General features: G+C 45.7%; 1 protein-coding gene and 1 long non-coding RNA gene across 3 annotated transcripts in view; one reads left to right on the forward strand and one right to left on the reverse strand.

Moving 5' to 3' along the window:
• The window catches only part of LOC132323268 (trypsin I-P1-like), a 40,797-nt gene extending 32,295 nt beyond the window's left edge, over positions 1-8,502 (forward strand). Inside the window, exons 1-5 of one of the 2 annotated variants that reach the window (XM_059838298.1) lie at positions 5,230-5,362; positions 6,066-6,234; positions 6,842-7,095; positions 7,714-7,850; positions 8,247-8,502. In XM_059838298.1, coding sequence (XP_059694281.1) covers positions 5,323-5,362; positions 6,066-6,234; positions 6,842-7,095; positions 7,714-7,850; positions 8,247-8,396 — 750 coding nt within the window. In that variant the 5' untranslated portion in view covers positions 5,230-5,322 and the 3' untranslated portion in view covers positions 8,397-8,502. Of the gene's footprint in view, positions 1-5,229; positions 5,363-6,065; positions 6,235-6,841; positions 7,096-7,713; positions 7,851-8,246 lie in introns of those variants that run through there. The other variant, XM_059838299.1, reaches the window with a different exon arrangement.
• LOC132323275 (uncharacterized) lies at positions 8,317-10,705 on the reverse strand. The gene is made up of 2 exons (XR_009485303.1): positions 10,316-10,705; positions 8,317-9,876 (listed from the first exon to the last, which is right to left on the reverse strand). It is a non-coding gene; the product is annotated as an uncharacterized LOC132323275 (long non-coding RNA).
• Between the last annotated feature and the right edge of the window lie 2,740 nt (positions 10,706-13,445).

The raw sequence follows: 13,445 nt of genomic DNA on the forward strand, positions 1-13,445 counted from the left end.
GGCTAGGAACTGGAGTCAGAGCACAGGCACCAGCAGCTGGAGAGAGCAGACTAGGTGAACTTAAGCAGCAGAGACTGGAGTAGGGCCCCAGGCTGTAGGGGCCAGGTGTTCCCTGTGGAGAAGGGAGGGTGTGCGAGTGTGTCATCACTCGTGAATGTGAAGCCAGACTACCTGGCAGGTAGGTGAGGTGACCTGGGCTCCAGGTGTGTGTCTCTAATGGCAAGAACAGTGAGAGGTGGCAACAAGAGGAAGCAGGGGAGTCACAGGCATTTTTGGAGAAGGGGCTGTGTGAGAGGCGCGTGTGTGGACATAACGGCAACTGGACTGCAGTGCTGGGGGACTCAGAGGTCCAAGGGCTGGCACATGTGGCTGGCATCCAGTGACAGCCACTGGACTCAGTATCTCAGCACAGAAACTTGTGAAAAGCTTGCACACTGTTAATGTGGATACATATATTTCCCACTATTGAACCCTTGTCTAGAACCCTGATTTCCCACTGTGAACCCCAGCCAGAGAGGGACAAAAGATGAGGCCATCGGTGCTGTTCTGTGGCTGCATCTGTGTTGATCCATGTGTTCACCTGTGTATAGATGAATGTATGCTTGGTATTTATTGGTACAAATACTGGGGAGACATTCTCATTCTTACTGCCAGCTTGGCCAGGGGGCCTGGAGCTGTGGTAGCTTCCCCTCTGTCAGCACAGCCTAACAGTGAGTCTTGGGGGAAAACTGTGAGATCTCCTCCCTAAGGGTAAAAGAGACCATAGAAGAATTATGACAATGAGGAAAGGGCTGAGGTACACTGCCCATATGGAAGAGAACCAAGGGAATAAGGAAAAGATTCCTCCTGAAGAGTGTTTAACATACACAGGAAACAGTAAGTACAGGCTTAGCAGAGGTTTGTGCTGGATTTGGAAACTAATGTCATGAAACAGAGCATCAGGCAAAGGTGGTCTTCCCTATCCCAAATGTTAGAGAAAAATGCCTGCTGCAAAGCAAGGAAAGCACTGGAAACCCATTATCCGACCCACATGTAGGCTTAGTGCCTAAGGTCTGGACTAGAATTGCATCCAAGACAGTGGCGACTGTGAGCATCAGATGGCTCTGTAGTTTTAGGGGATTTAAGGCATCTTAGGCCAGTCCCTTTCAGTAGTCTACACCAGTACAGGAAGGTCCTCCATGGCCAATTCTTTGCAGACAATTCTTAGAGGACTCCTTCCTCCTCACACTTGTCATCCTTGCTCAGTTAGACCCATGTTGCTTCTTTCTTTACAGCTCTCACCTCCAAACAGTTCACTCAAATTCTGTTTCTAAGGGAAGAAGCTTTTCCTGCTTATTTGGTAAAAGTTCCATTTCCTTATCCATTCTATTTCCCTGTGCCAGCCTTGCTTGCTGCCACCTCTAAGCTTCTTCCCAAGTTTTTCAGAACATCTCACTTTCCGCATCACTACCAATACAATTTTCCCAGTCCTGCCTTGTCTTCCTTTTTGTTTCCTAAACTCTCCCCCCCCTCTTTTCATAGCAAAGATTGCGCTTCCAGGTTTAGAGATGTTAAAATTGCCCAGTTTGGATAGGCTTGGGGTACACAGACCCTCCAGGGAAGGTTCTTCAGCTCTTCTGCTCTCTTGCAGATCATGTGCTGGATGAGATGAATTAAATAAATATTGTATTTGCAGGGAGCCCCAACAAAGGCAGGAAGGATGCATCTGACTCCATGTTCTCAGAAGGCTAATTTATTACTTTATTATACTATATTATATTAAAGAATACTCTACTACTCTCTACTAAAAAATACAGAAGAGATACTTACTCAATGCTAAAAAGACAATAATGAAAACTCCTGACTCTTTCCAGAGTCCCAACACAGCTTGGCCAATGAGTCAAAACAACTCACACCAGAATCCAAGCAGGCAATCACCTTTGGGTAAACAATCTCCAAACACATTCCACACATGAGCTCAACACAGGAGAAGCAAATGAGATAAGAACTGTTTTCCTTTTCTCTGAGGCCTCTCAACTTCCCAGGAGAAAAATCCTGGGGAAAAGAATTTTTCAGAGAATGTGAATGCCACAAATAAATTCTTTCAAATCTGATGTCTCCTTCTGCAATGTCCTTTCAAGGCTATTCCTTCCTGGTCCAGCCATTTGCTGAAGATTACTGGGACACAGTCTGTTTCCAGCCTCAAAGGCTGAGGCTTTATATCCACATCTGGCTTAATGTGGGACGCCTGTTCATAGGATTTTCCTACCCTTCTTCCTAGTACCATGCTCTTTTCCTACTTTTTTATTCCCTCAGTGCCTCTGGCCGCAGTCATCCAGAATTCCTTCCCAGTTCCTGAGCTCAGGCATGCTGAAAGAAGTTATATCTTTCCTTCTTCACCCTCCCAAAACTTAAGAAAAAACCAGAATGGCTTCAAGGTAGTGAAGAAATCAGAGAGGACATGAAGGCTCTGCAGAACTGGACACTGTTGGACACTGGATGTTATAGCAAAATGTAAGAAACCCCATGTGAAATACTCTCTGACAGTACTAGAACAGAGTTCTCCAAAAATTCTTCAATATACACCCCTTTTAGGGAAGTGTTTTTAAACCCATACACCTAGTATATGTACATTTAGTAGCTGATCATTAGATATGGGAAACACTAAAGTTCTAATGCTTCCACCTCACACCTCACTGCCCCATCTTGCACCCCACTTGGAAGACTTCTGCACAGGAACATCATAAGGCAGCAGCCTTCACTGAATATGGACTTCAGATGCAAAGTCTAGAAGATGCACAGCCCTTCACCAAACACTCTCCTGATCCCCAGCAAGTGTGGAGCTGATGTTCCAAATCCTAGGGGTGCCTGTCCAGGAACACTTCACTGGCAGAAGATACAGGGGAAGAGAGGAGCAATTGCTCCTCCACCACAAAGCTCTGTGAGATCACAGAATCACAGAATATTCTGAGGTGGAAGGGACCCACAAGGATCAAGTTCAACTCCTAAGTGAATGGCTCATACAGGGATCAAAGCCATGACTGAGATGTAAAACGACTAAGCTCAGAAATTTCATGTTTTATGCTCATGGGAAGCTTTACCTCCGTCAGTGCAGAGTTTCAACAGGTTTCTCTTTCCCAGGATCTTGCATCAGCCTGGACAAATATATTTCCTTTATCCGAGCCCTGTGATGACACAGCTGACCAAAATACTTGAACTAGGAACATGGAGTTCCAGAAAAACAAGCTGCCACTGCTTGTCCATTGGTAATATCTAACACAGCTACCCTTCAGTCACCATCCCTCCCCCTTCCTGCACCCCCAGGAGCCACCAGCTTTCTACTGCAGCATTACTGCCTGAAATGAGACACTTGTTTGCAGCAATGGATGTACACCCTTGAGTGTGTTCTTTGAAGGATACTACAAACACCTTTCAATTGGTTTGTGGGATGTTCAGCACCACTGGGCAGAAGGAGTTATTTATGTTTCAGACAGGGATTATTTCTCCAAAAGAAAGAAAGAAAGGAGGGTCATCAGAGGGTGTTCTTATTTCCGCTGTAATTCAAAGGGATCTGTTCATCCTCCACAGTTCTCATGGAAAGACCTGAAGGGCTGCTCTGAGACTGCTTGCTGGATGACAGCTGAATCATCATGGTGTCAGGAACACCATTTGCCTTCATTTGACATCAGTTTGCCCCATGAGCAGAACACCATGGAGTTCTGGGCTTTTTGGGAGCCTCTAGAAAGAGTGTCAGAGAGGCTGTTAGGAGAATGAGAGGGGCTTGGGTGAGGTATGTTCACTAGATACCTGCCATCAAAGACTTAGAAACAAAAGAGCCACAGGAGCTATGATCCAGACCTTTGGCTGTGAGCTTTAGCAGTAGCCTAAGACAGATCAAATGAAACCCTTTTGTAAACTGGAAGTATTTCTTGCTCCAATTAGTTATAATGGGATTGGATAGCTTCTGTGATTTTTGACACTCTTAGTCCTGAGAATATTATCCTTTCCCAAAGGAAGCTTCTAATCCTTCTTTCTTTCACAGGATACAACAAGCTTGTAAGAAAGCTGTGCACTAACACCAGTTTAAAGCCCAACATAATTCATACACCACCCGGAAGAGGCTCTGGCTTTCCACTTGTACTTCAACATGAAGGAAAATTTCCCTCTAGACAGTGACACTGTGCGTATCAGTCCTCCAGGACCCACAAAAAAATTAATCAAGAGGAAGAATATTCCTATTGAGTAAGAGTATGGAGAGGAAGAGTATTCCTGTTTAGTGTCTCAAGCTATTCCAGCAATTCCATACAAAAGGCTTCTCTTAAATGCCTCTGTAGAGCATCCTGTGTCTTTCAGGAGCTAACATGATGAAGTTGGCAGCTGCTTGGAGAATGAACATGATTGTTCAGCAAAGCATTAAGCTTCAGTAAACTTTACATCATGACAGAAATCCCCACTCCTGCAGAGAGGAATTTCAGAAGATCTCACTATTTGTGGTCACAGCATTGTTGTTCATCTACATTACACTCAAAACCATCAGCATTGTACAGAAATTCTGGTGTGGCAAAAATGAGTCTGTAGAACATTCCAAAGATGAATAAAAGCATGGTTTGGTACATAGGCAGATATTTTAGTACAGGTTAGGAGAGAGAAATAAGAAAAAGGAGATGCTGAGCATTCCCACATTTGAACTATTTAACTTGGGAAACAGCAGGGGACACGGGATCATTTTTCTGTCCTCCCTTTGGAAATTACAATGGAGGAACTTGATTTAGGAAAACACTGTCTTGCATATGATAAAAACAGGCATTATTCAAGAAAAGGAATTTGCTAAAAAAAATTAACAAAGTTAAACTACTGGGTTTGCTGGAGTTTTTGGGTTTGTTTCTTTCTTCCCAAATAAATGCAATGTATCTTTTTGTCCACTACCTAAAACATGCAACTTTGTGTAAAAACATGCATTTTTAAGAAAGATACCATCAGCACAGTGGAATCTGAAAGAGGATTGAGAGTTGTTACTTCTGTTATACAGGTGCTGTGTATAAGAATGAGACAGACAAACAACTACACATCTTCCAAAACCAAGAGGTATTTTTAGATTGAAGGCTACCTCACAGAAAAATTAAAACAGCTCTCTATCTTAGCAGTGGTTTATGATTAACATGTATGACATTTGTACAGTCTACCAATGCCTGTTAATGCCCACATTTGGATCCTCAAATTTTCCACTGTGTACATTTTGTCTGGAGAAAACCTTGGACTAGAGATAAGACCATCACCCGAAATGTATTTCTAGCAGCTCTCACGTCCAGTCAGCCAGTCTGGGCTTGAGATCGAATCAAGACCATGAAGTGCCTGCTGCTTCTTGCCTTTATTGGGGTGGCTGGTGAGTATATCTTCTATTTCTCTTTCTGTCAATTTATAGGAAGCTGAGTTTCTGAGCAAAACTGCAAGGTAACCTATTGTGGGAATGCCAAGTGCAGTTTTGACTTGCACAAGTCAGAGCCCTGCAACTTCCATCTTCTGTCCGCTCATAACGCCTTGGGCCACAAGCTGGGGAATGAACCCTTCATAGGGGTTCCTAACCCAACTATGGAGATGTGGCCACAGCTTCAGAAAAAGGCTACCTTCTCCTTCGGGACTAACGAGTGCACAGGGAATAGCTCTGGCCCAGGAAGTCCTAAGGCAATTGCAAAATTTTGGACCCTCGGTGAGTGCTCCAAGAAGATATCACTGCCAGTAGTTTTTGCTTTTTCCCTCAGTCAACCATTGACTGTTTCAGTAGATGGGAATCAGGGAAAGACACATCCATTATCTGACCCAACAAGAACATTTCTGTGTCCCTATGTTCCCTGGGAGTAGCCAGCAGGGCTTTAGTTGCAGATACGTGAGGCCCCCGTGTAAGTCTGATCCCCTTCTTTGAGGGTGCAGCAAACGCCTGTGCCTTAGACCTGCCCAGCAGCACTGCCCTGAGTGTCCATAGAAGGGGAACCTACAAGTGAGGGGCTTCAGGCAGGCAGTCACAGGGCAGATTACAGGCCACATTACTTTAGGCCAGCTGTTGACACATGGCACTTCTTGTCCCCCAGTTGCCTTCCCCACCTTTGCTGAAGATGATGATGACAAGATTGTGGGAGGCTACACCTGTGCAAGGAACTCTGTGCCATATCAGGTGTCCCTGAATTCTGGATATCACTTCTGTGGAGGTTCCCTCATCAGCAGCCAGTGGGTCCTGTCGGCTGCTCACTGCTACAGATCGTGAGTGGAAAAACTACATCCTTCTATAACCTACTTCTGTCTTCCAGTTCACTTCTAGCAGGAATTCTGAGCTATCAGATAGAAATATATAAGTGCCTCCATTCTCACCGGAGATAGCCAAGGGATGGGTGGACCATTCAGGAAGCCAGGCATCCTCAAGGGCTTTCCACTTCTGCAAATGTTCCTGTGAATGACGAGCAATTTCTGAAAAAACAAATGGGATAATCAAGCAGAGAGTTCAGGGCAGTGATTCTTTATCAATTGCATGATTCTTGCTCAAGCATTCTCCCTGGAGAACAGGAAGAGGATCGAGGTCTGGCTGGAGCCGTTTGCCTTGTCCCAGAATATTTGTATCCAGTGCTGCTCTGTATTCAACTGCTGTCACGTATTCACAAACCCACACCCCCATGGGTGGTATTTACCACCCATGCATGGAGTGGGTTAAGATCTCAGTGTGGATCCCCAGGACTCCCTGCAGGACAAGAAAGATCCCCTGCCCCAAAAGGTTCTGTGGCAGTGATGTTGGAGTGAGTGCACTCAGTGACAGGGAGGTTTCTCTCAGCCTGCCCATAGCACTAAAGGACACACTGTGCCTTCTCTTTTCCAGTCGCATCCAAGTGCGTCTTGGGAAACACAACCTGGAGCTCTCTGAATCCACACAGCAGTATATCAACTCTGCTAAAGTCATCCGCCACTCTGGCTTCAGCTCCTCCACCCTGAACAATGACATCATGCTCATCAAGCTGGCCACCCCAGCCAAGCTCAGCAGTGCTGTCCAAACCATTCCTCTCCCTACCAGCTGCGTGGCCACCGGCACCACCTGCCTGATCTCCGGCTGGGGCAACACTCTCAGCAGTGGCAGTGAGTACTCTGGGGGAATGTACAGACCCTTGGGGGCCCAGGACAGTCTCTAAGACCTGGCCATGAACCCCAACAGGACAGGCTAAAACACAGGGAAGTGCTGGGGGACAGCTTTTTTGAGTGATGCATCAGTGTAGGGATGGCACAGTTAATGCCAACAGAGTTGTCAGTTCTCTGAGAATAAGGGTGAGGTCTGGGACTGTCGACCTTGAATTCCTACCAGAGATCTCTGCTCTCTCACACCAATGGCCAGAGATGTGCATGGCCAGTAGTGTCTATTCCACAGATGACATCTAAACCTGCACCAGAGGAGAGGATGGTTTCCCTGAGGCTCAGGTTTCTTCCAGTGTATGTATCACATGAGTGGCCCCTCCCTTGCCAATTGACGAACTGCCAGGTACCAGTAAAAGTTATGGTGGCTGCAGTGTAGAATGGTGGGCCCATGGGTAGAATTTGTTCCATCTCTACAGAAGGGACTCATGCTGTGCTTACTGTTGACAGGAAGCAGGATGGCTGCTAGAACAGGGTGTCCAGCATTTCCTTTTCTGCTAAGGTCTTCTCCAAGCTCTGAAAAGGACTCAGCAATGCCATCAACCATCTATCCCTATTTCTTTGCAGCTAACTACCCAGACCAACTGCAGTGCCTGAAGGCTCCAGTCCTGACTGCCAAGCAGTGCTCTGCTGCCTACCCTGGGAAAATCACCAAGAACATGATGTGTGTAGGGTTCCTGGAGGGAGGAAAAGACTCCTGCCAGGTAACTCATCTGCCTCTCCTTTCCCAGTTATTTCTCTCCTGCCTTTTCCCAGCTGAAGAGGCCTTCACATTACACAGTCAGCTAGACTCACTGCACTGGTAAATCTGAGTTTTTGAATGACAGCAGAGGCTTCAGGCACACATATCCTGAAGGTTTGCCAAGTACCGCATCTGGCAAAAGCAGGCAGCTGACTCATCCTTAGCTGTGGTGCCCCTGGAGCTCAAGTCAGGCACAGGAGCATCAGGTGGAGAGTGTGAATCAGGAACAGCCTTTGTAGAACTTTCGTGCAGAGCACGCCAGACAGGGCTTCCTCCAGGGTCAGTGATCTCAGGGATATCTGGCTCGTTGCTTAGGCTGATGCCATTTGCTGAATATCCATCCCCTTTGTGTGCACAGGGAGATTCTGGCGGTCCCGTGGTCTGCAATGGAGAGCTCCAGGGCATTGTCTCCTGGGGTTATGGATGTGCCCAGCAGGGCCTACCTGGAGTTTACACCAAGGTTTGCAACTACGTCTCCTGGATCCAGTCCACCATTGCCTCCAACTGAGATGCTCGCTTGGCGTGGCCTGTATTATCTCATCATCATTTCTATTCATTTGGGTTTGGACAAGCAAAAATTATGAGAAATCAATAAAGACTTTCAGGCACCCCTACTTTGTGCACTGTTTCTCTGGAAACTCCCAAAGACTATGGAGCACAGTAGCAGTGAACATCAGTCAAGAGAAAATATTTATTATTTGTAGTGCCTCTCAATTGACAGGGTCTTGGAACACTTTGCAGACTCATATCAGGATTCTTTCAGTCAGTTACGTGCTCTTGTTTCTGAAGCAGAACATCATTTCTATTCTTTTTGAACAGGAAAAGTAGTAGCCTATATTGCAACAGTTCTTGTAATGATTCTGAAATTCATCCTCAAACTTTGCCTGTCCCCCTTCCTCTTGGAACACTAGAGCAGCAGCATGTCATCCTTTCTTTGAGCCTGCTTATATCACCCTGAGGAATGGAAGAGGGATGAGGGTGGTGATGGCCAGCAGAAGGCAGGGCATTGCAGTAGAGTATTTGGATCTGCCGTGTTGAAGAGTTGGTCCTTGCCAGGAGGCTGATTGGAATGTCATGTATTGTGCTTGCAGAGTCTCAGAATGAGGCTTGGGTGTCCCAAATCCCAAGAAGAAAAGAATGTCAGGAGAGAGGAAGGCGGGAAGTGAGGAGGGAAGACAGAAAAGCTGTAGGAAGAAATGAGTTATAGCTGGGAGGGAAGCAGGAACGCGAGCCAGAAAGAGAGGAAGAAAGCCGTAGAGAAGGAAGGAAGATAAAAACCATGAGTTGACATAGCAGATAGAAATAAAGGAGAAATGGATAGAGAACAGAATAAGGAATACAGAAAGAATAGGTGTAACAGGACAGAAAGGAAAGGACAGGGGGACAGACAGACATGGAACGAGGAAAGTGCGAAGCTGTCTGTGAGTGGCAGAGAATAAGCGGAGACAGTGAGGACAATAAGAAACCAGAGTCAGAAGTTGATTCAGAGATGGGAAAGAACAGACAAGCAGACAGAGACCATGCTGAAGACAGGCAAGTGGACAGACAGACATACACCATCTTTCCTGAAGAGCTGCAGGGCAAGTGAAGAATACAGGGCTCTGTCAAACACAGGGCTCAGCGTGTGCAGGTGGCACATCCCTGTTTGCCTGGAAAGGTTTGTGCTGTGCTGCTCCAGCCTTTGACTCACTGTGGATCTTGTTCAGCACAGAAATATGTGCCTGAGTCATTGAGTAGGGCATGCTGTATCTTCACAGATAAATGGTTGTTCTTAGTCCCATTACTCTGGAAGCGATTTTTGAATTCCTTCTCAATATCTGCTTTGCCACCTTCCACTGAATATACAACCAACTGCAGACTGGCATTCTTCTCCATGGGTAACTTGTACCAGGACATGGAAAAGAAATTTTTCGCTGATGCAGAACATTCCAGAGTGACGGTGTCTCCTACCCGGACAACTGTATCTGGAGATTGCTGAAGAGCCCAGCCTGAAAAGACAGGAGATGAAAGGTGGGAAGTGAAGTGCATTGAAGAGGACAAAAATACACATCCTTGAAGTAGGCCATTGGTGGAAGGCCACCAGGATATCAGAAAGCTATGGGACAGTGCCCTGCTTCTCTGAAGAAGGCATATTGGATCCAAACAACCCAAACCAACCAGCTTCAAATACAACAGTGAATCTGTTTTGAGAAATAATGACTTTGGTACTCTCAAGTGAAGTATTAAAATGGGGCAGGAAAAAACACATTTGTGGGTTTGCAGGGTTTCCTGATTCAATAGGTCCTGGGAAAAATTCACCTGGTTCATTGCCAAACCTTCCCCTGGAAGCCTTTGGGAAGGGGCACATTCAGCAATGGGGAACGCATCTGGGAATGCAGCAGCAGCAGCTCCAGTGCAGCTGCTCAAGAGGAAGGGAAGCCCACTTACCAACAGGGAGCAGCACGGCCACAAGGAACTGGTGTAAATCCATAGAGAAAGGCCTCCTCCTTCCAGCCACCTGCCCCTGGTGACAGCACAGACACAGAGGTGTGGAAAGAGGAGAGGTGGAGAGGAAGAGATACGTCTCTCTGTGGGTGGGCAGGGGAGTGAGCAGGAGTCTGAAATGTCACAAAGGCTGTTGGCTGCCCAGGAACGGTGGGGAAGGACACCTGCAGGCAGTCATGAGGTGCTTGTACTCTGCTCCTCTGGCTTCCTGCGTGGGTGTGCAAGAGTAGGTGGGACTTCAGAAGACGCCATAGTTCAGAGCTATCACGGAGCAGGATGGGGCTGTGTGGCAGCCTGAGAGTGTGCACAGGAATGAACATAATGGCAGAAATTATGGGAAGGCATGGAGATCTCAGGAGTGAATATTTGTGTCTGTGTCCCACTGTGCGTCTCCTCTCTAGCCTCCCTCACACTCACAGACTCCCAACCCTGCGAGCTGCAATGTGGAATCTCTGCTTATCCCACTCAGGCCTGAAGGGTTGTCCAGGTACGGCAGAGGCTGCTGACCTGCAGAGTTGGTGTCTCTTGGAGCCTGGCAGAGAATACTTCTGTATCTGTTCTTCTCTAACTCCAAAGGGGGCGGACAGGCTTCTCTTAACTCACGGAGAGAACCGGCTGCCTTTGCTTCTGCACTGGGATTATTCTTTGGGAGACACTTCATCTCAGAGAGATTTCTGAGGAGAAGCTTGTGCCCCACAGGATATGCAGATACACACTGACCTTCTCCATGCCAGAGAAGAAGGGATATAATCCTTGCCACTTTCTTGCTGCACTCTGCAAAAGAGCACCAGGGCACAAATGGACAGAGATGGAGAAAACCATGTCCTCTTTTTTCTGTGTCCACACAACCTTGTTCATGCCCATACAGTGGGAAATCCCTGTAGGCAGGAAGAGACACTCATAGTTTGTGTGCACTGAGTTTGGTTACAGAGGTCTGACAGAGACTCTGCACATCCGTGCTGTGCTGTGTGCACAGCAGTGTGAGGCTGGCCCATACAGGACATCAAGCTATCCCACTGCCCAGAGCTCTGAAGGGCTTTGCACTGAAGATGTTCCCATGTGTCCTGTCAGCAGAGGAGAGCAGCAATGCCTCCAGCTCCTCCCAAATCCTCTTCTGCACATCTGTGTCCAATTGCATTTATTTCCCCAAGCTGCCTAGAGAAGATTCAGGAAAGATCCCAGATTCCTCTGAAGCAGTTGGAGAAAAAAGCCAAGAGATTGGGCTACATTGTAGAAACCCCAAATCCTCCCACCAGCAGCAGCAGCATTCCAGCAGAGAGGAGGCTGTGCCTGATGTGTCCATGCAAAGGATCTCCAATTCCCTGGGGTGAGCAGAGGGCACGGCAGTGCATGGGGAGCCTTGCAGAAGACACAGTATTGGAGGAGTTAGTGATGTTGAACAGGCATGGCTGCTGTGTGGGGCCCTGTGTGTAGGTCCTGAGAAGCTTGGACGTTAGCACAGGAATCTGCAGGGTGGGAACTGTGTTGGTGTTGTTCTCTTTTCACAAATGAGACAGGACTTCTCGAGTACCCTACTTGAGCCTTATTTGCAGCATTAGCCCCATTACCTGGCTGAGACAGTAGGAAGATGGTAAAGCTCATGTACAGCCAGCTGTAGCCAAAGATTTCTTTGTTACCCAGCGTCTTGAAACATTTTTGGCTAATAGCATATTGCTAAAGCTTACAGACAGTTGTTTTAGCCAGTTATGAAAAGTACATGTACACCTGCTTCACAGAATGCTTGCTTGGCTTCCTTCTATTAACAATACACAGTACTCCATTATTAAGCTTAAAACCTTCTACCATCTTCCTAAGCATATTTTCCTGCAGTCTTAAGGTTTATCTTAGCCAAACCTGAGGCTCGAGCTATTGTTTAATGTTCTTGCTTGCTATACTCCTGTAACTTTTTCTACTTTCAGACTCTGTAGCTGCAGCTAGTTTTGAGTTTCTCTGCTCTTTCTGTTTCTGAGGCCAGCTTTTGCAGCTTTCTGAAATCTATTTGCCACATTTCCCCCTTGGTCTACCTAAAAAGAAACTCCAACAACTTTGTCACAAGTTATAGCTTTCATTTATGTTTATGCTTCCATTTATTATCCCTGTAAGGTCTTGAGAACTTTCTGTGGTTTTATTTCTTGTATTTCCGTCTTGTATGAGAAAAACCCCTTTGACAGTTTTGTCTATCATTTGTGGCACACACTGAAGTATACGTTACTACTACTAATATCACTATTAAAATGCTCGACAAATATAAACTTATTTTATAAAGTTTTTTTAACTAAGGTGTAAAGTTCTATCTTTTGAAAAAATTGTCTAACTATGATTAACTGTCTTCTTTGATTTGATCTGGTAAATTTATAGCTTTTACGTGCTTTTGTGGATGGATTCAGAATGATCAGATAAATTTATACAACATAATTTTCAAATTCCTCACAACTGTGCTAATGTTTTAATAAAAGAAAATCAATTGCTGTTCCATTTTGAAGGGTAGCATCTTTACCACTGTTGATGTCTGTGAGTATATCACTGATTGTAATGGATGTGGTATTGGTTTGTTTACTTAGCTAACATCTAACTCAATCTAACTGTTTAAATGCTATGGCAGAATTAAGTTGGGGTAAGAACAAACTCACTGAAACTTTTTTTGCAACTCTCTAGGGCCTAAAATTACTGTTACAATTTTCATCAGATTGATGGGCAAATCTTTTTCTTCTATGTTTTTTCTTAATGACTGTTTTAGCACTAGAGGTTAGTATAGTAAGTTGTCTCATATTGTATGGACTACATTAAGGCATGATGGAATGCTTTGCTAAGCCCTGTCTCTACAAAGGAATTCATATCTTTTTGGTAATTGTTGTGGATATTGATCGAGCTTGGAAAGCCTACCTTTACTCTCTGAGTGATTGCACCAAAAACTCAAGTTTCTTTAAGTAGGGTAATTGGGGCTGATATTGTATTTTGGAAGATCATTCTCTTACTAAGTGTTATCAAGTATCAAAGGCCCTGTGTTTAGGTCCTGAGAAGTTTGGACATTAGCATGGGAATATGCCGGGTGGGAACCACCTGCAGTGCCCTG

Source organism: Haemorhous mexicanus, chromosome 2 (genome assembly GCF_027477595.1).
Source record: "Haemorhous mexicanus isolate bHaeMex1 chromosome 2, bHaeMex1.pri, whole genome shotgun sequence".
Classification (NCBI taxonomy): domain Eukaryota; kingdom Metazoa; phylum Chordata; class Aves; order Passeriformes; family Fringillidae; genus Haemorhous; species Haemorhous mexicanus.